Here is a 24077-nt window from a genome sequence, read left to right as displayed (position 1 = left end):
CCTGAAGTGCTGGATCCCCACTTCCTGAGTGAACGCTTCTTACTTCATCCCTCCCGAATGCATCATAAGGTTTCAGTTTCCTCAAATCCCAGGGCAGGACTGGGGCCAGGACCAGGTATGTCTGGCTGGGAAGTGTTCTCCAAGGCTGCTTTGGCAGCTTCTTGCCCTGCCCTGCTTTGCCCTGCCTGAAAGACCCAGACAGCACCCAGCCCTACTCCCAGGGCCCTTCTCTGCTCCCTTTTGTTCCCTGAATTTCCTAATCCTTGGATCTGTGTTGATTGTGTGGGTTGATGGGGATTTTTTGAGGAAGGATGTGGGAAGCTGACACCAGGTTTGAGAATGTCAGGAGGAGGCTGTGCTGGCCCCATCTCACCCACTCACCTCCCTTCTGCCTGCTGCCACTGAGGGTCCTGCACGGGTGTCTTCATCCCATGCTCCCGTCCCGGGCATCACCCCAGCCCTGTGCCATGCCAGGCCCCGAGCCAGCCTCCCTGGCATCCCACACCATCCTGCTCCCACCTATAGGGGAGGAGAGATGGGGATTGGGGTGGCCCTGGGGCCTAGAGTCCCCTCTGGAGGCTGAGAGCTTGGGGCAGGGTCCCTCTAGGGGGTTTGTGTCAGTGGCACCACAGACCCTGGTTGCTACACAAAGCCACATTTGTTAGGCTTTGACCCCAGAGCAGAGGGCCCCAATTTCCATGTAAGAAGGAGAGACTGAGCTGGTTTGGTTTAAACACATTCCCCAGCAGCTCCGGCAGCACTGCCCGAGGTCTGGATTCCGTCAGGGGAGGAATGTCTGTCCCCAGCTTTGCCCTGCACCAGCGGCCTGGGTTTTACCTCCCAGGGCCAGCAGCAGGGCCAGCAGCTCCCCAAACTGTCACCTCCCTGGCCCAGCTCTTCCCTGCTGCGTTGAGGACATGGAGCCAGGGCAATCCCCCTCTCTCAACACTATTGACCTTTCTGAGGAACCCAGTGACTTGTGTGGCCAAACTGGGATCTCAGTGCACCCCACCTCCCGCCCCCACGGCGGGGAGATGCAGGCAGGGATGCAAACCCTTGGATGTGGGAGGGTCTGGTTGCCTGGAGCCTCTTTGAAGCCCATGGCATGTTGTTCACGTTGTCCCCAGCCCATCCCCGCACTGAGGGCTCAAAGGCTGCTGCAGAGCCAGAGCTTTGGCTTTGCACAGGGGCCTCCTGGGAGCAGAGAAGCTGGGGGAAGGGAACCTGCAATAAGTACAGAGCATTTATACAGGCTTTAGGCTAAATCCTTCCCTCACCAGGTAACAGGCACTGCAAAGCTGTTTCCTAAAGTCTTGTTATTCTTTTTCAGGCCAGGCCTTTGCAGTTGGCAGCAGAGCTGGATTGGGAAGGAGAGGCAGAGAGGCCTTGCACACTGTGGGCAACACTGGGTGAGCTGGGCTGGCAACTGGGGGCTTGGTTTCAGCAGTGTATGGGGTGACAAGTTCAACATCTCTGTTGAGATGTCCAGAGATGCTCTGGGAGGAGAAGGAACACACAACCTTGCACACACACACACGCATACATGTCCTGCAATAGCCCTTGGGCACATCAGTGGGAGCAAAAATGACAACAAGCCCTTCCACAAGGTTCCATCAGCACCTTCCACCTCCCACCCAGCTCAGCTCCAGGGGAAAAGGGGCAGAGACTGGGCTGCATTTTGGGGTGCCTTAGGTTTTATCATACTGGTGCCTTCAAGTCTTATTTCTCTTAAAATCCCAGGACTTCTGGTGTGGGCAGATTGATGTCAGGAGCGTCTGGAGAAGGGATCCTCACTGGGCTCCCAGCATCACAGCAGCACCAAGGGCTTGGGGCTTGAGGCAACTCCTTCCCAAAGCATTCCCCAGGGGAGCTCACGAGGTCTCTTCTTGAGGCCACCCCAACTTTGTGAGGTTGTCCCAGGGAGCTGGCTTTGCAGGGGACACGAGAAGTCATCCTCCTTTCTCCAGGAGCAGGGTAAGGTGACTGTCCCCACACGGGAGGGAAGGTGGGCTCAGCCCCGAGGGGCTGCAGCTGAGGTTTCCGCCTGCGCCCCAGAGGCAGTGGAGGAGTCAAGGGTGGGGATGTGCCATCAGCTGCATCCCACACGCTGTGGAGATGAAATCTCGGGTTTCTTTGCCTTCACCTCCCACTCAAGCATCGGGAGCCAAGTACATTTCTCATTGCACCCAGCGCAAGGGGAGGAGGAGAGGCAATGTGGGAGGGCACGGGGGGAGTGGGAGAAGCTGTTGGCAGGTGGGTGCAGGCCCCACAGGAACGCTGCACGCCACGAGCAGAGGCTCAGAGGGCCTGAAAAGCCTTCTCACCCCTTGCAGCTGTGCAAAGGGAGGAGGGCTGGAGCAGGCACTGGCTCTCTTGCCACGCAGGTCCTGTGGGACAAGCAGGCTGGGGCTTGGCAGGGCTGGCACTGCCGTGACACCCTGTCACGGGACAGGTCTGTGGGGAGGAGATGGGAAGCAGAAGGGTCGTGATGCTCAACTGGAGATGGCTCAGAGTGTTGAAACAAATTGGAATCTGACAGAGTTAGAGTGATTTCTTCCATATAGGTTACCCAGGCTGATCCCATCTCACCCTTCCCAGTGTCCATGGGGACCAAGTCCTCTGTCCCCATCCCTGAGGCCCATGGCATCCTTCCTTAGCAGCAGGCCTTGTGCTGAGCTCCTCTCTGGGATGGCAGGCAGTGACCCTGGGCAGCTCAGGTGAGTGGATGGCATCCCAGCCCTCAGGGGTGACCCTTCCTCCACACAGCACCTTGCACCAAAGGCATCTGCAGGTGCACAGCCTGGCAGGGTGTTGCAGGGTGCTGCTGCCTGAAGGGTTTCACAGCAATGGTGTCAACGCAGCATCTTTCTCCTTCTGGAACAAGTCGCCTCCTAACCCCGAGCCCTCAAGAGCAACAGTCACAGGAAACCATGGAAACGGGTGGCTGGCATGTGACAGTGTGTGCCTCTGCTCCTGGCCCTGATTTATGTCCCATGTCTGGGGTGAGACACAGGAGTTGAAGTCTGTTGGGGCTCGCTCAGGATTTTGAGGCAGTGAAGCATCGCCATTGCTTTAGTCAGTATCTGCTGTTGGGAATGGGGCTGGGCTGCTGCCAGGGCCAGATGTGATGTCCCCAAAGAGAGAGGCAGAAACCTTGAAAAGGCTGGGGGGGTTTCTGAGTTACTTCCCTCATATTTCCTAATATTTTTAAATGGAGACTCTTGAGGCAAGATCCTTCAACTACAGGTGCCAGGGAGTGAGGCAAAGCACCCACTGCAGCCTCCTGGCTCACCATGCAACCAGGCACCAGGCTGCGAGCCCAGTAATGACTAAGACATGAGGTAAAAAGCCTTCCAAGAGTCCTTTTCTTTAAACACACCACAAGTAATACTCAATGCTCCACCTAGATTACCACCCAAGCCTTCATATTGGTCAGAACTTGAGTTCTTCCCTTTTGAAGCACTACACTGCATTGCAGCTTTGCTCTGGTTTGAAGCTGGGTCTAAGTGCAGCATCTCTTGCCCTGTGTGTTTGAGGGAGGGTGATCAGCTTGACCTTGCCATTCTGGGTCCAGAGGGGTTTCTCTGCATGGTGGCCACCTGGGGACATCATAGTTAACCTCTGAGCTCAGGTTCCTGGGTGCAACTTCCAGTGTTAGGTGAGAATCTGATGATTTGAAGGCCAGCAGTTGGTGTTACTGGGGATCTGATTGATGCCTGACCTCTGGCTGGGCAGGACTGGCCACACTGCTGTGTTTGCACACTGGTGGGTTCAGCAGAGTCCAGCTTTGTGTGCCTGAGATCAAGGGATCAAAGATATGGGAGGCTCTCCCAGCACTAATTCAGTGGGGCACCCACAGTGGGGGATCTGTGGGCAGCATCTTCTCCTCCAGCTCTCGTTAGATCTGCAGGAGCAAATGTGCTGACACTGCCAGGCTGGCTGCTGCTAGTGAGGAACGGCTGAGGCTGCTTTGGAGGGCAAACACAGCAAAAAAACCCCTTGTCAGATGTGAAGTACCAAAGCCTCAGCCCCCACAGGGGCTCAGCCACTGGCCAGCCCCTGTCTGCCCATGTACCAGGCTCACCCTCAGCCTGGCTGCCCTACACAGCAAGGGTGTATGTGCCAGGCTGCTTCCCTTGTCTCTCATCCCCCTCTGGGGGATTGTTGGTTATTACAAGTCTCTGTAGTATTTTCCTTCTCTGTGCAAATGGACTGTGCTGAGGGTTTAATATGCTGGATTGTCAGGGAGCTGCAAATGGCATTTGGTAAAAACCAACCCAGAAACACACACACACACACACACACAGAGGCAGCGGGGAGCCTGGCGTGGCGGTTCCTGTGCTCCTCAGCCCTGCCAGGACACTACCAGGAGCACAGAGATCATACATCCATTTCACCAGTGCCTTAACTCAACTGGGTCCTGCTGTGAGAAGGAAGAGCAAACCCTCATATGAAAAAAGTCCCTGTGGGACAGACCATGATCTCTCCTGGGTGGCAGAGAGCTGCCCGTGGGCGCAGGTATCTCGTGCTCCACTCTCACCCTGACTCTCTGTGTAGCCCAAGATCCAGTCTGGGGCAAGCCAGGGGCAAAGCAGCACTGCCTGCAGAACAAGGGAGCAGGAGGGGAGAGCTGAGGCTGGGCTCAGCACAGCCAGCAGTCGGGATAACTTCAACTCATCACTTTGGATTCTGAATTTCCCCCGAGCTGTTTACAAGGACTGGAAAACAAACTTCCAGCCCTACCTCCCTCCCCCAGCACTGTCCTGATGTTGCCCAGAACATCGCCCTCATCCCTCCCTTTCTGGGAGAGAAAAAAAAAACCCACACAAAAAGGGAAGGAGGGAGGAGTGGGAGAGAGGAGGAGAGAGGGAGAAAGTGAGCTCACGTTCACACATTGCTCAAGAGGCTGGTCTTGCAATGCCTTTGAATATTTTACTTTTAGGCACTTCCCCAGCAGTCAGCCACACACATCCGAGCCGAGCTGAAGCGAACCACAGCCACGGGCAGCAGTAAGAGCTCTGACATCTGATCCCACGCATCCTACCTCCGGGATATTGGTGTTTTTTTTCCCCCCTCCGAGCCCGTCTCCGAAGCGCCCGTCAGGCACCGCCGCCCCGCAGCCGCCCGCGTCCCTCCCCGCGGCTCCGCCGGCAGCGCCCGCCCCGCGAACACCTTGTCTGCTCTGGCAGGATCCAGCCGCTCGCACACACACGCAGCTCCCGCGCTTCTCCTCCTGGCTCCCCGCAGGATCCTGACGCCTGTTTTTCATGGAGAAAGTCCAGGGAGAAATGGAGATTGAGAGATGGGAAAGAAGCGAAGAGATTTCAGACGCCGAGAAAGAGGTTATTCGGGAGATCTGGAGCAGAGTATACGCCAACTGCGAGGACGTCGGGGTCTCCATACTCATCAGGTATTTAAAAACACAAGCCATACAAACCCAAAAGGAAGCAGCGAATCCAACTGGATCTCTTTATAGCTGGGAAAGAGGCAGAACAATATATAGAAGCGAAGTGGAATGAATGACAGCGAGTGGGGAGCTGGCTGGGTGCATTGGCTGCCTGGGAGCAGGGAGGGTTTCACAGCACTCCTCTGATGCCCACACCTTGGAGCCGGGTGCTGGCGGCGGGGGGAGCGGGGGGAGCTCCGCCGGGGACTTCGGGGGGAGCTGCTTCCATGGCGAAGGTCACCTTAGCCCGAGAACAGAGCTGGGGGTGGGGAGCGGGGAGCAGAGCTGGGCTTGGGGGTGTTTGGCTTTTTTACACACACACACACACACGCACACACATTCCCCCCCCGCCCCCCGAGCGAGCTGCGTGCCGATGGCATCCGTGTGTAGCAGGCTGGCGGGTGAAATAATGCAAGTTGGGAGCCAAGATAAAACCCAAGCAGGTGTGTCTCCGAGGGCACCATCTGTCCCTCCACGGCAGCGTCGGTGGCAAGGGGAGCGGGGAAGTTGGCGGTGGGGGATGTGGGGGCACTGGCAGGGAGGGGGCAGGGAGGGGGCAGGGGGCAGCAGCTCTGATGTAGGGGGGGGAGCATCACCCGGCGGCAGCTTGGGAGCCTGAAACCAAACCGGAGGGAGATGCTCTTGGGGTGCAGGTGGGTTTTCCTGCATGGTCTGGGAGTGTGAGCACTGTCTGGGCACCCCAGGAACACGCTGAGCAGGAGTCCCATGGGGTTGTGTGGACACAGGGAGTTGGGGTGCCAGTGGGGTCCAGCACCAGCATGCTGTTTCCCTTATTTGAGAGGGCAGAGGAGGGCAGGGCGAGGAGGGGGGCAGGTGACATGCCCACACTGACCTATTGGCAAACAGCAGAGATACTCTCCAGCGAGATAAAGCTTCCAACACTCATCCCAGAGCTCAGCAGTGCAGGGATTTCCCTGCTCAGGCTCCGGCCCAGACTCAGCCCCAGGCAAGCCAGGTAGAGGACAGGGGTCTGGGACGTGTCCCTCCTGTTTTGCTCATGCAATGGGGCCCTGTAGGTGCTCAGAGAACCTTTGGATGGATTTGTTGTTTATTAGGAACCATCCAAAAGTTTTCCAAGCAGCTGAGCACTGACACTCTGAGCCCTCTGGATCTGCAGACAGCAGAGGCTCCCAGATGCACCGCTGAGCAGAGCCAGATCTGCTCCAAGCTCACTGCCAGCCCTACAACAGGATTTTCCTAGCAAGACCCCACCTTAGAGAATCCAAAATGACATTACAGTCCCCTCTCCCCCTTCATAAGCATTTCCTTCTCTCAGAGCCAGCTGATGGCTGAGCCCATTCCTCTGTGGGCCCCACTCCTTGTAGCTGACCAGGACAGCCCGAGGTGTGACAGCCCAGCAGCTGGGAACACCAAACCCCCTGGGCTGAGTCTGAAGCCCACACGAGACAGAGCCCTGAGGGATGCAAAATTCCCCTTTTTCCCCACCCCATGAGTTTTACCACGGGGCTTGGCCAGCATCTGTGCACACCAGCTCCTTGCCTGGCACCCAGGCCACACCATGGCCCCAATCTGCAAGTTCAGACGGGTGCCCTCCTGCCCGTGAGCACAGCGAGGGTGATGGGTGCCCACGGCTGGCACTGAGGGACTCGTGGCAATGCCATGGGTCACCCAGGGCAGCTCATTGCTTTTGATGTCCCTGGGTGCTGCCATGGGGCTCAGAGCAGGGCTGGGGATGGGGGCAGCGAGGTGCATGGGCAGGGGCCGCGTGCCTGAGCTCTGGTCCCAAGTCAAACTTTCCCAGTAGAAGTTTCTGGTCCAATTTTCTTCTGTTTTTCCAGAGAAAGTTGTGGCACTGTGGTGAGGGGCTTCCCTTCCCTCTGCCAAAATGGTCCTGGGATGGACCCCAGCTCCTCGGGAGCCTTTACACACTTGGCCACAGCATGTGCAGGATGTGCCTGGGATGCTTAAAGTGAGGTCTGAGCTTCCAGCACATGTCCCTGGGGACAGTGGTGCAATTTGGGACCAGCACACCCTCCTGCATCCCCGTGCCACGGCTCCAGGGGCAGAGCTGCACCCCCTCCCCACAGCAAACCCTCTTCCCACAGAGGGGCTTCGTCCCCACGAGCTCCAGCGGGCAGCATGGTGCCCACTGTGGGGGCAGCCTGGCAGGATGGGCAGCGTGTGCCCGCTGTGGGGGCAGCCTGGCGGGGCTGCAGCGTGTGCCCGCTGTGGGGGCAGCCTGGAGGGATGGGCAGCGTGTGCCCGCTGTGGGGGCAGCCTGGCGGGATGGGCAGCGTGTGCCCGCTGTGGGGGCAGCCTGGCGGGATGGGCAGCGTGTGCCCGCTGTGGGGGCAGCCTGGCGGGATGGGCAGCGTGTGCCCGCTGTGGGGGCAGCCTGGCGGGGCTGCAGCGTGTGCCCGCTGTGGGGGCAGCCTGGCGGGATGGGCAGCGTGTGCCCGCTGTGGGGGCAGCCTGGCGGGGCTGCAGCGTGTGCCCGCGGTGGGGGCAGCCTGGCGGGGCTGCAGCGTGTGCCCGCTGTGGGGGCAGCCTGGCGGGATGGGCAGCGTGTGCCCGCTGTGGGGGCAGCCTGGCGGGATGGGCAGCGTGTGCCCGCTGTGGGGGCAGCCTGGAGGGATGGGCAGCGTGTGCCCGCTGTGGGGGCAGCCTGGCGGGGCTGCAGCGTGTGCCCGCTGTCGGGGCAGCCTGGCGGGATGGGCAGCGTGTGCCCGCTGTGGGGGCAGCCTGGCGGGGGCTGTCGGAGCGGTGCCGCTCCCCGCTGCCATCAGCCGCCGGCAGAAGTGGGTCAGTGCGTGGAGGCCGCCGGGAGCCGGGCGGCGCGGGCGGAGGCAGCCGCGCTCCCCAGACATGATTCAGCAGCTCCCGAGGTCGGGGCTGGGGAGGGGGCTGCGGGGGCTGCCGGGGGTGAGAGCTGACCCGCCGCAGCACGCTGTCGGGTGGGCACAGGCGGGATGTGCGGGCGGCCGGGAGCCGTCCCAGCCAGCCCTTGCTCATGGCCGTGCTGGGGAAACTGAGGCAGGGAGTGATGCGCATGGGGCCGGCCGCGCACAGGGAAGGGGACGACGGAGCGGGTGTCCCTTTGGTGCAACCCCGCTGCGCAGATCAGCTAAAGAGGCAAATCTGCCAGCAGATCTGTCGTCGGGGTTGTGACCAGCGAGCTGTTGTGTCTAGCTGAGAGAGGTTCTCTCCCCTGCTTTCCTGCTCTGTCCCCTCTCTGTCCCTTCGGAGATGCTGAGGGCAGGGAATGACATTTTCCCGTGTGGGAAGGGCTGGGGCTTTGCAGCACCTCTGGACATCGAGGTCCCGTACCCCGAGGGCAGAGGCAGGGAGGCAGCGGTGCCCACCCAAAAGGCAGCGATGGGCAGGGCTGCAGTGCCCACATCCCACAGGAACCAGCCCAGCTCCCTCTGCCCCTGCCCAGCAACCTCCTCTTTTCCACCAGCCTCTCCATGTTCTGCAGTTGGGGAAACTGAGGCACGGAGCTGGGCATCGTGTTCCCAGCCCTCAGCTGCTGCCAGTGTTGATGCTGTAGAAAGCCCTGTGAGGTCGCAATCTCACGGCGTCCTCGGGCTCCCAGGAGACAAAACCAGCAACAATGAGGCTGAGCAGCCACTCACTCCATCATGGGAATCTGCATCCTGTGCTTAAAACTATGTTGCTAATTGCTGGGTTCCTCGGTGGAGGAGCCTGGTGCCAGAGGCAGCACTGCCTCCTCCTCAGCTCATCTTCCTCCTCCAAGCTCAGGGCCTCTGTGGGCTGCATCTCACAGCCACCACCTTGCTGGAGCTGCAGCCTCGACCCTCATGTTTGGGGCTGTCTGTGTCACCTGGGTCACTCCTAAGCAGCCATGACTGGGCTGCAGCTCCACCGGGGCCTCCCCATGCCCCGGGACTCATTACCGTGCCTCAGTTTCCCCAGCTGTAACTAAGGAATCAGTCCTTTCTGCTCAACAGCCCTCACTCATGGCAGGGCAGCTCAGGCATGCAGGGGAAGGCAAAGCAGCCTCAGCAGCTCTGCCATCTGCCCCAGCCCTCAGAGCAAGTGTGTGGCCATGGCCCCCTGAACCCTCCCCTTCCTCTGACTCCCTCACAACAGTTCAGTACCAGCACCCCACACTCTGAGGCTGCACTGGGGGAGGCAATTGGGTACTCAGCCCTCCTGCTGCCCACCCTCCATCACACACAGGGTCTGGGAGCAGCCAGGTGAGCAGGGTGGGCATTGGCATGGTCTGGGAGCAGCCAGGTGAGCAGGGTGGGCATTGGCAGGGTCTGGAAGCAGCCAGGTGAGCAGGGTGGGCATTGGCATGGTCTGGGAGCAGCCAGACAAGCAGGGTGGGCATTGGCAGGGTCTGGAAGCAGCCAGGTGAGCAGGGTGGGCATTGGCATGGTCTGGGAGCAGCCAGGTGAGCAGGGTGGGCATTGGCAGGGTCTGGGAGCAGCCAGTGAGCAGGGTGGGCATTGGAAGGGTCTGGGAGCAGCCAGACAAGCAGGGTGGGCATTGGCAGGGTCTGGGAGCAGCCAGACAAGCAGAGTGGGCATTGGCAGGGTCTGGGAGCAGCCAGTGAGCAGGGTGGGCATTGGCAGGGTCTGGGAGCAGCCAGGTGAGCAGGGTGGGCATTGGCAGGGTCTGGGAACAGCCAGTGAGCAGGGTGGGCATTGGCAGGGTCTGGGAGCAGCCAGTGAGCAGGGTGGGCATTGGCAGGGTCTGGGAGCAGCCAGTGAGCAGGGTGGGCATTGGCAGGGTCTGGGAGCAGCCAGTGAGCAGGGTGGGCATTGGCAGGGTCTGGGAGCAGCCAGTGAGCAGGGTGGGCATTGGCAGGGTCTGGGAACAGCCAGTGAGCAGGGTGGGCATTGGCAGGGTCTGGGAGCAGCCAGTGAGCAGGGTGGGCATTGGCAGGGTCTGGGAGCAGCCAGGATAGCAGGGTGGGCATTGGCAGGGTCTGGGAGCAGCCAGGCTTGCAGGGTGGGCATTGGAAGGGTCTGGGAGCAGCCAGGTGAGCAGGGTGGGCATTGGAAGGGTCTGGGAGCAGCCAGTGAGCAGGGTGGGCATTGGCATGGTCTGGGAGCAGCCAGTGAGCAGGGTGGGCATTGGCAGGGTCTGGGAGCAGCCAGGTGAGCAGGGTGGGCATTGGCAGGGTCTGGGAGCAGCCAGTGAGCAGGGTGGGCGTTGGCAGGGTCTGGGAGCAGCCAGTGAGCAGGGTGGGCATTGGCATGGTCTGGGAGCAGCCAGGTGAGCAGGGTGGGCATTGGAAGGGTCTGGGAGCAGCCAGTGATCAGGGTGGGCATTGGCAGGGCCAGGGACCCCCACTCCTCTGCTGCCTGAGCCCAGGGGGCCGTGGCTGAAGCCACAGCCTGTCCTGAGGGCCGCAGGCGCTCGCTCCCACACCCACACACACGTTCTGCTCTCACAGATGTGGGACTGCAAAGCTTTCTGGATCCCCTCGGGGCAGAAAGCCCAGGGATGGTTTCTGTTAGCTCCCAGGCAAATCCTCACCAGATGAGAGTGCACAGCCAATGCCATGAGCCACGGCCAGCGCAAGCTGTGCCACATCCCCAGGGTTTCTCCTCCACTCTTCCCTCTGTCTCTGCTCCAGACCCAGCAGCTTTCCAAGTTTCCAAAACTGCTACCTTCTCCCTGTCTCCTGATGTGCTCCTTTCCTCTCAGGAGGCATAGGAGGGGAAGTGAAAGGACTGTCAATGCAGAACCAGGCCCCTGGGTTTCAGCAGCTGCTTAGTCTGAGCTGGCACACCTGGATCCAGGCTGTTTGCTGAGAGCTTTGGGATACAAACATTCTCCTTGGGTGCCAGACATTATTGTTAGTTTTAGGTGAAAATACCAAAGAGCTTGAGCAAAGAGACTGGCAGTGCAGAACCCCCCCCCCCTTTTTTTTAGCTTAATCTAAGAAAAACAAATTAGTTGAATCCCCTCAAAAATGTCACTCAGAGAAATGACTCTGCAGCTGCCCCCAAAGCCAACGTGTTGTGTGGAGGTGTCCACAGGGAAGGAATCCGTTCCTGACTGCTGATGGATCCATTTCAGAGCAAAGCAGCTCACAGAGATCCTTCTGCTGCAATATTTCGCTTTGAAAAGGGCTCCAGTGAAAACCCCAGTGATGTCCCTGTCCCGTGGTGTGTCCCATGCTTGGGGGTTGTTGTGGCCCAGCTGGAGAGGTGATGCTCTGGGTTCAGGGAGAGCCCGAGAGCAGCAGGACTCTGCTCTGCTGATGAGAATACACATGAGAAACACTTTTGGAGACATTCCAGACCCAGCTGGATGAGTCCCTGTGTGCCCTACTCTAGGTGCCCCTGCTCTGGCAGGGGGGTTGCACTGGATGAGCTTTCGAGGTCCCTTCCAGCCCTTGAGATTCTGTGTGTGTGACTCTGTGGTTTTCCAAATGTGCCATGGGGCTCCCTGTGGCACATCCTGCACCAGCCACAGCCTGGGGCCATCAGCAGCTCTCTGGGTGACCCCAGGAGAGCTTTTCCCATGTCCCCTGTCTCAGGGCTGCCCTTGCATCACTTGTGAGACACGCTGAGCTAGAAGGATCCCACTTGATAGCCTGAGAGCTGCAAGGACATCGCTGGCCAAGGCAATCAAAGGCACCAGGGGAAGGGTGAATAGTTTTGCTGGATGATTTCCATGGCTGTGGATATGCTGGATGTGGCAAGGAAGCACTGGATCCAGGATGCCCATCCCACCAGGGCCAGCGTGAGGCAGCAGCTGCTGGAGCTGCCGGTACCACTGGGCTGGAGCTGCTGGACATTGGCATGGGAGTGGAGGAGAGGAGAGGAGAGGAGAGGAGAGGAGAGGAGAGGAGAGGAGAGGAGAGGAGAGGAGAGGAGAGGAGAGGAGAGGAGAGGAGAGGAGAGGAGAGGAGAGGTGGCTGCCACCAAAAACTGGATTGCTGGACAGTTGGTGAGCCCCAGTGCAGGGACTGTGTCTGGGTTACCCCTTTGCCACCCAGCCAGGGGCCATCTGCCACCTCCCAAGTCCCACCACTGTCCCTGAGTGCTGGGGATGTGCACCTGAGCTCCAGGAAGCTCCATCCCTACTGTGTGTCTGCTTCAGAGGCCAGAGTCGTGGTTTAGGATCATTTCTTATTACCCAGGGACACTGCTGGGCCATGCTGACCCCCTTGGCAGGGCTGTAGGAAAGGCACTGGGTGTGGGGGGAGATGCTAGGGTGGGAGTGGAGGGACCAAGGCTGCAGTCCCTGCGTGCTGCTGAGCAGGGACATGGGCAGTGCCAGCAGTGTGGTGGCAGAGAGTGGCAGCAGCACACATGTGGAGGAAGAGGATGTGTGGATGAAGGCACTGAGCAAAAGGGATTGTAAGGGCTGTAGGAAACCAGAGGTCTGTGGGAAAGCCACTTTGGCACTGCTAAGTCATTTAGCTGATGAACACTGTCCTTATCCTGAGCCTAAAAGTTCATCCAGGCAGCCAGGAGGCTTTGGGCTGAATCCATCACGTACGTGGCAGCAAAAGACAACAGCCCTGAGGACTTGGAGGTGTGGGTTGTGCAGGACATACCCCAGGGGGCTGCTAGCTTGTGCCCAAAGGTATCTGGCTATGTCTTTGCTGTTGGATTCTCTCCCAGCCTCACTGGGAGAGGGGCTCTGCAGTGCCTGGGGTATTACAGCCTCCCAGCACAGCTCAGCATTGCACTGGAGTCTGCTCCCGAGGCTCTGCAGTGGGACGTGGGCTTCACCTGGAGGAAGGCCAGCTGCAGCCCTTCTACCTCGCTGTACAAGTCACATTTAGCATCAGCATGTGGACTGGGGGCTTGGCCCTTTTCCCTCCAGCCCTCCTATGCCAGAGCTGGAGATGCTGCCCACCACCAGCCCCACTGGCCCATGAGCCCTCGGGGAGCGCACAGGCAGAGCTGTGCTGCGAGGACAAGCAGCCACCACCCCCTTATTCCAGTGAGACTGGCCTTTGTCTGTCTTGCTGGGCAGTGCCATCAACATGGCTGAGACCTTTCTGCCCTTGGGCTGGGAGCTGTGAGCACAGACAGCACCCAGCACCCCTGCCCCAGCCTGAAAATAGAAGGCTAGGCTGCGGGTGGCTGGGGGGAGCAGGGGAACGTGCAGGCGAAGCGGTGAGACAGCCCTCAGCAGAATAACAGCCCCACACACCACCTGCCTACCCATTATCAGCTGCTTTGTAGGCACCAGAGCAGAGAGGAGCTGGAAGGAGAGCTTTGAAAAGGGACACAGAGAGACTCCAGGCTGCCTTAGAGTTTCTCCCACGTAGAGGGACGAGGCGAGAGAAAGCAGGAAAGCCTTGGTAGGAAAATCTGGCCAAAAAAGTCTCCAAGTGTTGGTGGGGGGCTCAGCTGAAGCCTCCCCACAGCTTCCAGGGCTCACTATAGCAGTTTGCAAACAGGGTAGGTGAAGCATCAAGGGTTTATTTGTTCAGAGGGACCAAGCAAAGAGTTTCCATCCTCTTTCCAGCTGGGAAAGAAAAGAGATGCCTGGGCTTGAAGAGACGCCGGGGTTTGCTTTGCAGAGTCTGGGGAGAGGGGGAAGATGAGGGAGATGGGCAAAGGGACTTCTGAACAGAAAACAGGTTCCCAGTGATTGCAGTGGTTTTGCACCTTAATTCTTTCCTTTGTCTCTGCTACTGGGCACAGCTGTGTCCCTCTAGCTGTCAGAAGAGCAAAGGAGAGAGGAAAAGCAGCTCTGCCATCCTGCCCGCTGGGTCCGGTGCCGCTCCCAGGGTACAAACCAGCGGCTGCAGGATGGAATGGCTCACAAAGAGATGGAATGAGATGGGTGTGCAGGCATCTGCTTCCTATCAATCATCCTTCTGTGTGAGATGCAATGGTAAATATCATCCTTTTTAATGACTCCAACCAAGAGAAAGAGCCCAAAACACACACATGTGACGAGCCAACAAAATGCCAGAGCTGAGATGTCTGAACTCTCAGAAAATGTTCAGTAGATGGAAAAACCCCAACTGACACCTTCCAATTCCCTATTGTTTGACTTATTTTATTTCTTCCTCCTTTTTTTTCCTCTCTCTCTCTCCTTTCCTCTGGTTATATTTAACCTTTGTGTGAAATTAATCTTCTGTGTTTATTAACAACCACCACTGAGCAAGGCTCCTTCCCTCTTGCTCTCTGTTCGACAGCTCAAATATTTGCCCTGGGCCAGAAGTTCTTACAGCAGGCTCTTTGCCTCTCTCCAGCCCCATGGAGAGGCACTGCCCAGGGAGAGGTGGCTGCAGGTCTCTGGCTGGCCATGGATTTGCTTTTCAACTTGAAGCAAAGACCATTAGAGCTCTCCTGTGTCTGTTCTCATCGGTGAAAGCGAGCAGGCAGCACCCAGGGTTGTGTGAGGGGGGGGGTTGCTGGTTTTATATCCCCCCCAGTACCACTGCCCTCCCCCTCACAGGTCCCTCAAGAAAGGTGCTGGCTCAGCTCCCACAGGGCATCACCAACAGGGCCTGTAGAGTGCAGACAGGCTGGAAACCAAATACTTGTGTCCTTCCCTTGCCTGGTCTCACCCAGCTTAGGGATTTTTGGAGGTTAATCAATGTTTGCTCCTGGTGTAGCTGGCTGAATGGCAGAGAGGTGGAGGTGAGGCTGTGGGAGAGGTGTGAAGCCCCTGGGCCTGAAGGACTGGACAATCTCTAGAGGTTCCCTCCAACCCCCACCATTCTGTGATTCTGTGCAGGGCATTGGCCCCATCATCTCCTTTCAGTCCTTCTCTTGGCAGGGGGATGCTGTGATGCCTGATGATGCAGGGGTGGGTCTCCCCTAGCTGTAGCCCTTCTGCTGAAAGAGCCTGCTTGGGACCAGGAACTTAGCTCATTCCCTGGCTCCTCACGACATCATGCCCCTGAGCTGAAGATCAAATGCTTTTCAGTGAACTTGTGATGGTTTGGGATCTGGAGATTTGGGCTTGCAGTGATGGGTGGGCATCCTCCATCTGCTGAGTCAGGGGCTCTGTGGGCAGCAGATCTCCCTTCCAGCAGCACCCTCAGCTCCCAGCACGTGGGGGAATGCCTGAGTCAAAGGGTGAGTGGGAAGAGATCTGCTAGCAGGGATGCCAAAGCCTTTAGTCCCAACCTCTGCGGGGTGTTTGCTGTTGGTAGCTGGAGGCCATAGATCTCAAGGCTGGAGCTGCAGGCTCAGGGGCTGCAGCAGCTTGTGCTGAGCTGGGGATGAAGCTCTTGTGTGTGTGTACAGGTGTCAGCCCCTGGCACAGAAAGGCCCTGTGGCAGGTAGGAAAACTGCTCCCATGAAACAGAGGAACACTTGTCCTTCCATGGGGAAACAGCCTGGAGCTGAAGTCCCAAACCCTGGGAATGATGCTGGCTCTGTGTCCCCAGGCCAGGGGACAAGTGTCCATCCCCCACCATCCCTCTGATAGCTCCTGGCTGAGGAGTGTGGACTGAGCATCTCTGCAGCAACAGGAGCTGGACACAGCTGGGCCTGGGAAGGACTTGTCCTGACAGGGAGCAGCTGTGTCAGGAGGAGCTTTGCCAGGGGCAGGCTGCACAATAACAGGAGGGGTTTTGTCATAGGTCCCCTCTGGGTTTTTAAAGCAACACCTTGTCTCCCCCTTCCACCTTCCTTCCTCCCCCTCCCTTTCCGCTGCACACTCTTCACACCTCCCAAACCTATTTTGGGCCATCTGATGAATCCCAGATGCCTCAGGGAAGCAACAGAAGCTGCAGTGCACTCCAGGCACTGCTTCACACGGCTTCCCTGGCAGTGCCCCCGAGCTTCTGCAAGCCAAGGGAGTGGGGGAAGGAAGGGAGAGGGGAAAAGGAGGATAAGGAATTGGCAAACCAGCCTGGTCCTCAATAGTGTGGTTATTTGTGGAGTGGTGAGTGAGGAAGAGGATCCCACCCAGTCCTGGAGAGATCTGGCAATGGCTGGGCAAGGGAGTGGGATGGGTTCACAGGGTTTGGGATGGGGGTATGGCAGCTTGGGTGAGGGGAGGAGACAGTCTGTCTGCAGTTGGGGATATGGGGGGCAGCTTGGGGAGCCCTCTGCCATGTCCTGAGCATCCCTCAGGTGAGGGGGGGCTGGGAGGAGGCAGGCAGTGCCCTGTCAGAGGGAAGGAGCTGAGGGAGTGGAGGAGCACACCCTGACATGGCTCTCTCCTGGGTCAATTGGTGGCAAGGGGGTGGTAAAATGGGGCTGGCATCTGAGCACCCTCTCACCTTGTGCCCTGCAAACTGCCCCAGCTGTGGGGCTGGCATCAGTAGGGCTGGCATCTGGGCACCCTCTCACCTTGTGCCCTGCAAACTGCCCCAGCTGTGGGGCTGGCATCAGTAGGGCTGGCATCTGGGCACCCTCTCACCTTGTGCCCTGCAAACTGCCCCAGCTGTGGGGCTGGCATCAGTAGGGCTGGCATCTGGGCACCCTCTCACCTTGTGCCCTGAAAACTGCCCCAGCTGTGGGGCTGGCATCTGGACACCCTCTCACCTTGTGCCCTGCAAACTGCCCCAGCTGTGGGGCTGGCATCAGTAGGGCTGGCATCTGGGCACCCTCTCACCTTGTGCCCTGCAAACTCCTCCAACTCCCCAGAGAGCCCAGCACAGCAGGAGCAACCACAGCTTCGTCTGCTTCTGCTGCATCTCGTTAGGGTTGATTTAATCCTGTAGAAAAAAAGGGCCTTCACCCCCTCAGAAGTTCTGGCTGGATCCTTGGGTATCCTTGTGCTGGGGAAAGGGCTCCTGGCATAGATGAGCAGTGGCATGACCTCAGGGCTGAGATCTTGCTGGAGACTCAGGAGAGGCTGATCTGTGAAAGGTAGGGGCACCATTTGGCGTGGCAATGCAAGAGTATAAACCCATGAGGCTGGGAAGGTACTGTGGAACTGGGGCAGGGAGAGGCTGGCTGAGATAAAGAGCCATCTCCAACTTTCTGAGACAGGCCATGATGTTTTGATGTAGGTGGGCATGTATCTGACATGCCTAGGTGGAGACTCAGTATCAAGAGCACAGTATTGCCTCTGCTGTGTGGGTGACTGCCCAGATGCAGTGGAGCAGAAAGGAAGGACAGGGGACAAAGGCATTAACCTGCTGGTGTTTAGGCAGCTGAATGCCACAGCTCTTGGGGAGTTCAGTGACAAAGGTCCCCTTGGCTGTGTTAAATACAAGGGCTGGTTTCCAGCTCCCTCACCACATGCTTTGCTTTAACCTCTCAGCCTGCTCTCAACCTCTTGATGGTATTTAATGTCTGCTCTTTCTTGAAGGTTTTTTGTCAACTTCCCCTCTGCCAAGCAGTACTTCAGCCAGTTCAAGCACATGGAGGACCCTCTGGAGATGGAGAGGAGCTTGCAGCTGCGTAAGCACGCTCGGCGGGTCATGGGCGCCCTCAACTCCGTGGTGGAGAACCTCGATGACTCTGAAAAGGTCTCTTCTGTCCTGGCCTTGGTGGGCAAGGCCCATGCCCTCAAGCACAAAGTGGAACCCATCTACTTTAAGGTAAAGGAGAGGAGCAAAAAAGTAATCTCTGGGATGCTTTAGAAATGGAAGAGGGCAGGAGGGAGGAGCCGTGTGCCTGTCCTCACCCTGAGCAGGCTGCCTGGTCCTGGGGGCTGCTCCCCACAGTGCCTCACCACGATGCTGTCACACACTGCAAATGCAGCCAGTGCTGGGGTGAGGGAGCCCTGGCACAGGCTGCCCAGGGAGGGTGTGGAGGCTCCTTCCTTGGAGGGCTTCAAGACCTGCCTGGACACGTTCCTGTGTGACCTGATCTAGGTGACCCTGCTTGTGCAGGGGGGTTGGACTGGATGAGCTCTAAAGGTCCCTTCCAACCCCTACCATTCTGTGATTCTATCAAGTAACTCCCCCTGCCCAGGGAACCCTCCTGCCCACCTCCTGGCACGGCTGTGGCTGTATGTCCCTTCCTTTAGAAACTGGGCTTGATCCAAAGTAGGGTGATGCTCATAGCTGGGAGCAGCACCCCATCATACCCAGGCAGGATGGTGACCTGGGGGATTGCCAGACCTCCCCAGCATCCATCTGTCCTGAGAGCTGTCATTCCCAGAGCTCAGCAGCAGGATGATTTTTGTAGGAGAAAGCCACATTTGCTGTGAGCTGCTCACTGGAGAGTTATTAACCCCCTGCTGCCTGCCTCTCTCCAGAAACTCACTGGTGTCATGCTGGAGGTCATCGCTGAAGAATTTGCCAACGACTTCACCCCGGAGGCACACGGTGCCTGGACCAAGATGAGGACCCTCATCTACACGCAGGTGACAGCAGCCTACAAGGAGGTGGGGTGGGCCCAGTACCCCACTGCCACCCTGTGAGCGGCCAGCGGGCCGGGCGAGGGGCAGGGAGGGCTTCGCTCACCCCAGGACTTCACTCTGGTCTCTTCTCAAGATCTTCGCTCAGGCTGGGGAGCCCGGTAGGGCTGGCTTTGTGAAGCTGCCAAGTCACAATTTGATCTCCATAGGGTTTCAAAACAAACTAAACAAGCCAAAAAGGAACAAAAAAACCCAGAATCAAAACCAAAACTAGAACCACACAGGGTGTGGGTGGGCTGCAGGGGCTGCTGGAAGGGGATGCAGGGTGCAAAGGGACAGCGTTGGTTGTTGGCTCCATCTGACTGGCCTGGCCTGGCCATCACCACCTCCTAAACCTTGCACCTCGCTTGCTCCATCTCCCAGTCCCTTGCAGCAGCTCTGCTGCACAGGCAGGGACGTGCAGCCCCGTTTGCTGAGGAGTGACATGACCTTCCTGTTCCATGCAACCCCCAGGGAACTCTGGCTTCTTGCTTATGGGGACGGCTGGCCGCCCAGCTGGCACCCAAAATGCTTTGCTTTGCACTTTCTCTTCTCAGCTGGCAGGGCTGGCTGCCCATCACCATGCTGGGGGCTGGCAGCAGCCCTTGTCTCTCCCACCACCCACAGCCCCTTGCCTCAGCTGCCTGGTACAAACCCTCCTGGGCCTGGAGAGGCTGGGTTGAGCCCTGGTCCCCCAGCACAGAGAATGGGGATGGAGGGGGATGCCCTCAGGCTGCTTCCCCTCCTCGTGTAGAGTACAGAGTGTAGGAGGGATCCCTGTGCCAGATGCAGGGAGCTGGTGAGCCCACCCACCTCCCTTCAGCTCCCACAGGCAGCAGGGATGTGGATGAGGATGGGTTTGGGTGGCACATGTGGTGCCCTTGCCCTGAGGGGTCTGTCTGGCAGTGGGACAGTGTGGAGCTGGAGGACCCAGGGGGCTCAGGCTGCCATTAGGAGGGGGAAAGATGAAGTGGATGTAGCTGGAGGGATTCCTGAGTGTGAAGAAAGGTCCTCACTCTGTTAAAATTAAGAAATAGGTTGTTACATAGAGCATCTTCCTGCCCTCGTGCTGAAACTGGGCTCCTTCAAATAAAGTGCCTGGTAGAAAGGAACCCCTGCAGGAGCTGTGTCCAGGGCCAGCAGTGCTCCTGCCCTGGCCTGGAAAAGGCCTCTTCCCTCAAGATGAGACATGGCTACAGGGCTCACAGCACTGCTCCTGCCTCCAACGCTGACTCCACCTGAAGCTGAGGGTGAGTCTGCTTGGTTTCTGCCCCAGTTTCCCCTTCACTTACAAAAGAGGGGGGAGGAGCACCCCTGTTGCCTCCTGCACACAAGTGATTGGGTTATAGGATGTCCTGGGGACCGATTCCCAAAGGATGAGGGTGAAGCACCAGATGTGCTGGGGGCCTTTGGCATCCTCATCCCCTGATATTTCCCAAAACCTTTCTTCTTTTCAGAGCTCTGGCATTAAGGGCAATGTTACCTATTGAAGGGCAAGGGGAGCTCTCCTCCAAGGTTTCCTCTGGCTTCACTCCACCACTGCCCTGGGGAGCTCCTCCCCTGGATGTCAGCTCATGGTCCAGGCTGGGATCCCCACAGCACTGTGGGGCCATCCCCTTCTCCCCCAGGGACACTGCAGTGGGGCAGCAGAACCTCCCCAGGGCTGACCTCCTCCTCCTCTGGAGCAGCCAGCCACAAACTTCTGCTCTGCTCATCACAGTTCATCTGTGCTTTTCATCATCTCCAGGGAATAGTTTGGGCTTTTAGTCTTGTTTCTGGTGTTTTGCTCCCACGCCAAGGGGTTCTTCTGGCAGTGCCATGGGGGTGGGCAGCACCTGGTGCCCACTCCCAGAAAAGCTCTCAGTGGGGTTTTCCCCATTCCTCTACCAGTAACAGCAGGGTTCTGCTTAGGATCCATGGGCCAAACCCCTGGAGCCCCTTATGCTGAGACAGCTGGGCATGGCCCTGGGGACTGCAGTTCAAAGCAGCAGAGGTGTGCCTGGGGAAAACATCTTCTCCTCTTCCTCATCTTGGTTAGATGCAGCCAGGAGCTTATGCCATTGCCTAGTGCCCAGGGCCTGGGCAAAGGGGGATTTGGAGAGGGCTTCAGAACCTCTTGGCTGTGTTCCCCAGTGCTCCTTCACCTTCCTGCAGAGCACTGGGACCAGGGTTAGTCCCAAAATAGCCCCAGGACCCCACTAACAGCTCTACAGCTGCTCTCTCTGGCCTTGCAGCTCTTTCCTCCCTCTGTCCCATAATAAAGCAGGTGGAGGGGAGAGCTGGAGGCAGCAGCAGTGGCACATTCTGGGCTTTCATAGAGAGGAATAACCAAGGGCACAGCTGGCCTGGCATGGCAGTGTGCAGGGTCACAGGGCTTCTGAAGGGAAAGGAAGGGATGGGCATGGAGTGAGAATTGATGCTGCTTTGCTGATGGGGTGAGCTGCCATTTAGAGTCAACACCTCCAAAACTCAGCCCACCAGCCTGCCCCCATGAAGGTGCCAGCAGCTGATGCCTCCAGCTCCCATCTGAACACCAAAGCAGCTGCTCACCCCTTGTGTAGTTGGCAGAGGCACCCCCCAAACAGCAGCTGCCTGGGCATAGCACGGGGCCTGTGCAGATGGGAAAAGCCCTGCTCAGCCCCTGGCTTTGCTCTCTGGTGAGACTTGCTTGGAATGAGCCTGTTAGAGAGATTTTTGTGCATGCACCACGGGCCTCTCCCCAGCACAGCCCTGCTGATCTCTGCCAGGAGCCTGGGGCCAGCAGCACATACCTTGGATGAGCTCGTGTGCTCCCTGTGCTCTGCGGATGCTGGGCCAGGGCTGTTTCCGTACAGGGATGTTTCAGCTTTAGTCTAAGCTCACACATTAACCTTTGAGGTTAATATTCTCCAGGTGGGAGTTTTATGTGTCAGTGCAAAAGCCTCCCTCTTCCTCCCCTCAGCTAAAAGTGGGCTCAGTCGTGGTCAGCAGGGAGGTGATTCTTGGGGTGGCTGGGAAGTCCCCATGCTCATGCCTGACCCACCTGAGTGCCTTGGCTTTGGGGGAGCAGCAGTCAGGACCCCCCACCACACCTCATTTTTCAACAAGGCTTGGTCTCTTTGGTTTTCTTTGCATCCCTAGGAAAAATGCCCAACCCAGGGCCTCGTGCAGCCACCCACGAGTGCGTGTGCTGGGCCTGGAGCTGTTTCCAGGCACATTTTGCTAAAGCAAAGCCAGATGCGTGCAGCTGCTGTCCCTGGAGGAGCCCCCCACCCCCTCCCTGCCCTCCCTCAGCCAAATCACAGCCCAGTTGAATAGATGCAAAACAAAAACATGTTTATTTTTACCAGTTCTGTAGGAAGTCAAATGAAGCAGGGAGGGCAGCCAGGGCACAGCTCACCAGGGGAAGAGACAGAGCCGAAGTGAATGTCCCCTCTCTGCTGCCCACCCCGCAGCTCAGCAGCCCAGGCTCAGCTCAACCCAGGCTCAGCTCAATTCTCATCTAGGGAGAGAGGAAAATGAACAGAAGAAAGAAAAGAATGCCATTCCCAAGTGAGAGAGCTGATAAATGCTGGTGGAGGAGCAGGAAGGGAGGCTGGTGCTGCCTCTGGCTGCTGGCACAGGCTGATGCCTGCACGGCTGCTCCCCACTGCCCCCAGCCCCATCGCTCCCCCAAACCCACTGCAGCTGCTGGGGACCCCTGTACCCCCTTCTCTTCAGGCCCTGCTCACCTCCCAGCACGCCTGGCTGAGCTCAGGGCACTGCCAACACGCGCCTGGGGCTCGGCTGCTCTCGGCTGTGCTGTGTAGGGACGGACTTGCAACGTTCCCCACATTCATGGGTGAGAAGCTGAGGGCCCGGTGCTGGCATGTGCTGGGCACCAGCCGGTCTCTGCCTTTCTCTGGGGGAACCCCAATGTCCCCCAGCCCCATTGGCCTTCCCCAGGACTGCTCCTGCTGGCCCTGCTCCTCTGATGGCCGTGCTGCTGCGGTTGCCCCCGTGCCAGCTGCCCAAGCCCAGCTCAGAGCTACCATCCCTGGGACCAGGGCAGGATCTGGCCCTTGGCTCGGCCTCTGCTTTAGCATCAGAGCTGGGCTTGGGCCCATCACCCAGCTGGGAAGGTCTTTGTGTCCCCTGCCAGCAGCAGCTGAACGGCAAGGGAGGAGGGGATTGGTGCCCCTAGGGCAGGGTCCCTATCCTGGCTCTCTTTGAGGTCACCTGTCTGTACCAGCCATCTGGTGTCCCCCCACCCCAGCTCCACACTGAGCTTGGTCAGAGGAGCTCAGCACTGGAGGGAATGGGAAGCGTTGGCTTGGGTTGGGACAGAGAGCCCGTGTCCCCTCCTGGGGGCAAGTGTAGCCAATGCCACCGGAGCCCTGCAGACGTGGAACCCCCCATGGCACTTTGTGCCACCACCCCCTTCTGCAGCAAGACAAAGCCCTGAGGCAGCCGAGCCACAGGCTCTCCTGGGGAACCCTCTTGCATCTCTGCCAGTGTGCTCCAGTTTGTCCCAGTAAAGGGGATCCCAGCAGCTCCCTGCACTCTGGGGAGGTGCCCAGCAGCTTCAGTGGGGACCAGATTTCGGCTGGCTGGACTCTGGCCTCAGAGCTCAGCCTCCCCTGCCCCTTGCCGTGGGGAAGCCGCCCTGGTGCCCTGCTCTCAGTGCAGGGGCTGCCTGGGGGCAGCACCAGTGACACCAGGCGGGTGGGTGGGTGGGTGGGAGGGAAACCCACATGCTTGGGTCCAGAACCCTCAGACCAACTTAACAGACAAGAGAGGGACAAACCCCCCTCCTCTGGGGTCTGACCTATGTAACAGACTGCAACACTATTTTCCATAGCTGAAGTTGTCTCTAATTGTTGGTATGTCTTAACCAGTCCCACCATGACCCACAGACCTGAGCTGGGTCTGATGTAGCTCCGTGTCTTTCCCGTTCCTGCTGCAGATCCTGTTCCTGTACGTGTTTCTCGGCGCTTCTGTGCTGGTTTCATACCTGCTGTCTCGTGTACCATGGGTGTAACTTGGGTTTCTTTTGTTTTTGTAGGTTTTTAGTATGTTTGTAACCAGACAGAATGGTGTTATTAAACTGAAACTTGTATCTTCAGTGGATAAAACAATCAAACCCCTCCAGCTCTTCTTGGTCTCTTTCTGATGGGGTGGCTGTGAGGTGAGGGGATGTTGTGGGGGGTGCCCTGTGGCCAGGCTTGTCTGGGGGTGCCTGCTTGCTCTGGGGCACCAGTGAGGGAGCTGGAAAGCAGCAGCAAAGGGAGATGTGCCTTTCTGCACCAAGGCTGGTAGAGGTGGATGAAGGTATGTTACTAATGGGCTCAAATGAGAAGGGAAAGGCTTGCTCCTCCCCCAGGCTCTTTGCCTGGCTTCCAGGTATACTGTACAACCCTCCATGGTC

General features: G+C 58.3%; 1 protein-coding gene across 1 annotated transcript; it reads left to right on the top strand.

The window, feature by feature from the left end:
- The first annotated feature begins 4859 nt into the window (after positions 1-4859).
- Positions 4860-23370, top strand: CYGB (cytoglobin). The gene is made up of 3 exons (XM_062010909.1): positions 4860-5410; positions 17657-17888; positions 18551-23370. Exons 1-3 carry the CDS (start codon positions 5268-5270, stop codon positions 18713-18715), a joined length of 540 nt encoding a protein of 179 aa, XP_061866893.1. The 5' UTR covers positions 4860-5267; the 3' UTR covers positions 18716-23370.
- Positions 23371-24077: the final 707 nt, after the last annotated feature.

This window comes from Colius striatus, chromosome 18 (assembly GCF_028858725.1).
Source record: "Colius striatus isolate bColStr4 chromosome 18, bColStr4.1.hap1, whole genome shotgun sequence".
Taxonomy (NCBI): domain Eukaryota; kingdom Metazoa; phylum Chordata; class Aves; order Coliiformes; family Coliidae; genus Colius; species Colius striatus.
The sequence above is the reverse complement of the archived record's forward strand: the minus strand, read 5'-3'. Positions and strand labels throughout refer to the sequence as shown.

Excerpts from the sequence above, each read along its gene's own strand:
- CYGB (XM_062010909.1), top strand. The coding sequence starts at position 5,268 with ATGGAGAAAGTCCAGGGAGAAATGGAGATTGAGAGATGGGAAAGAAGC. Across the intron at positions 5,411-17,656 it reads GGGGTCTCCATACTCATCAG|GTTTTTTGTCAACTTCCCCT; the intron begins GTATTTAAAAAC and ends TCTTTCTTGAAG. Across the intron at positions 17,889-18,550 it reads TGGAACCCATCTACTTTAAG|AAACTCACTGGTGTCATGCT; the intron begins GTAAAGGAGAGG and ends GCCTCTCTCCAG.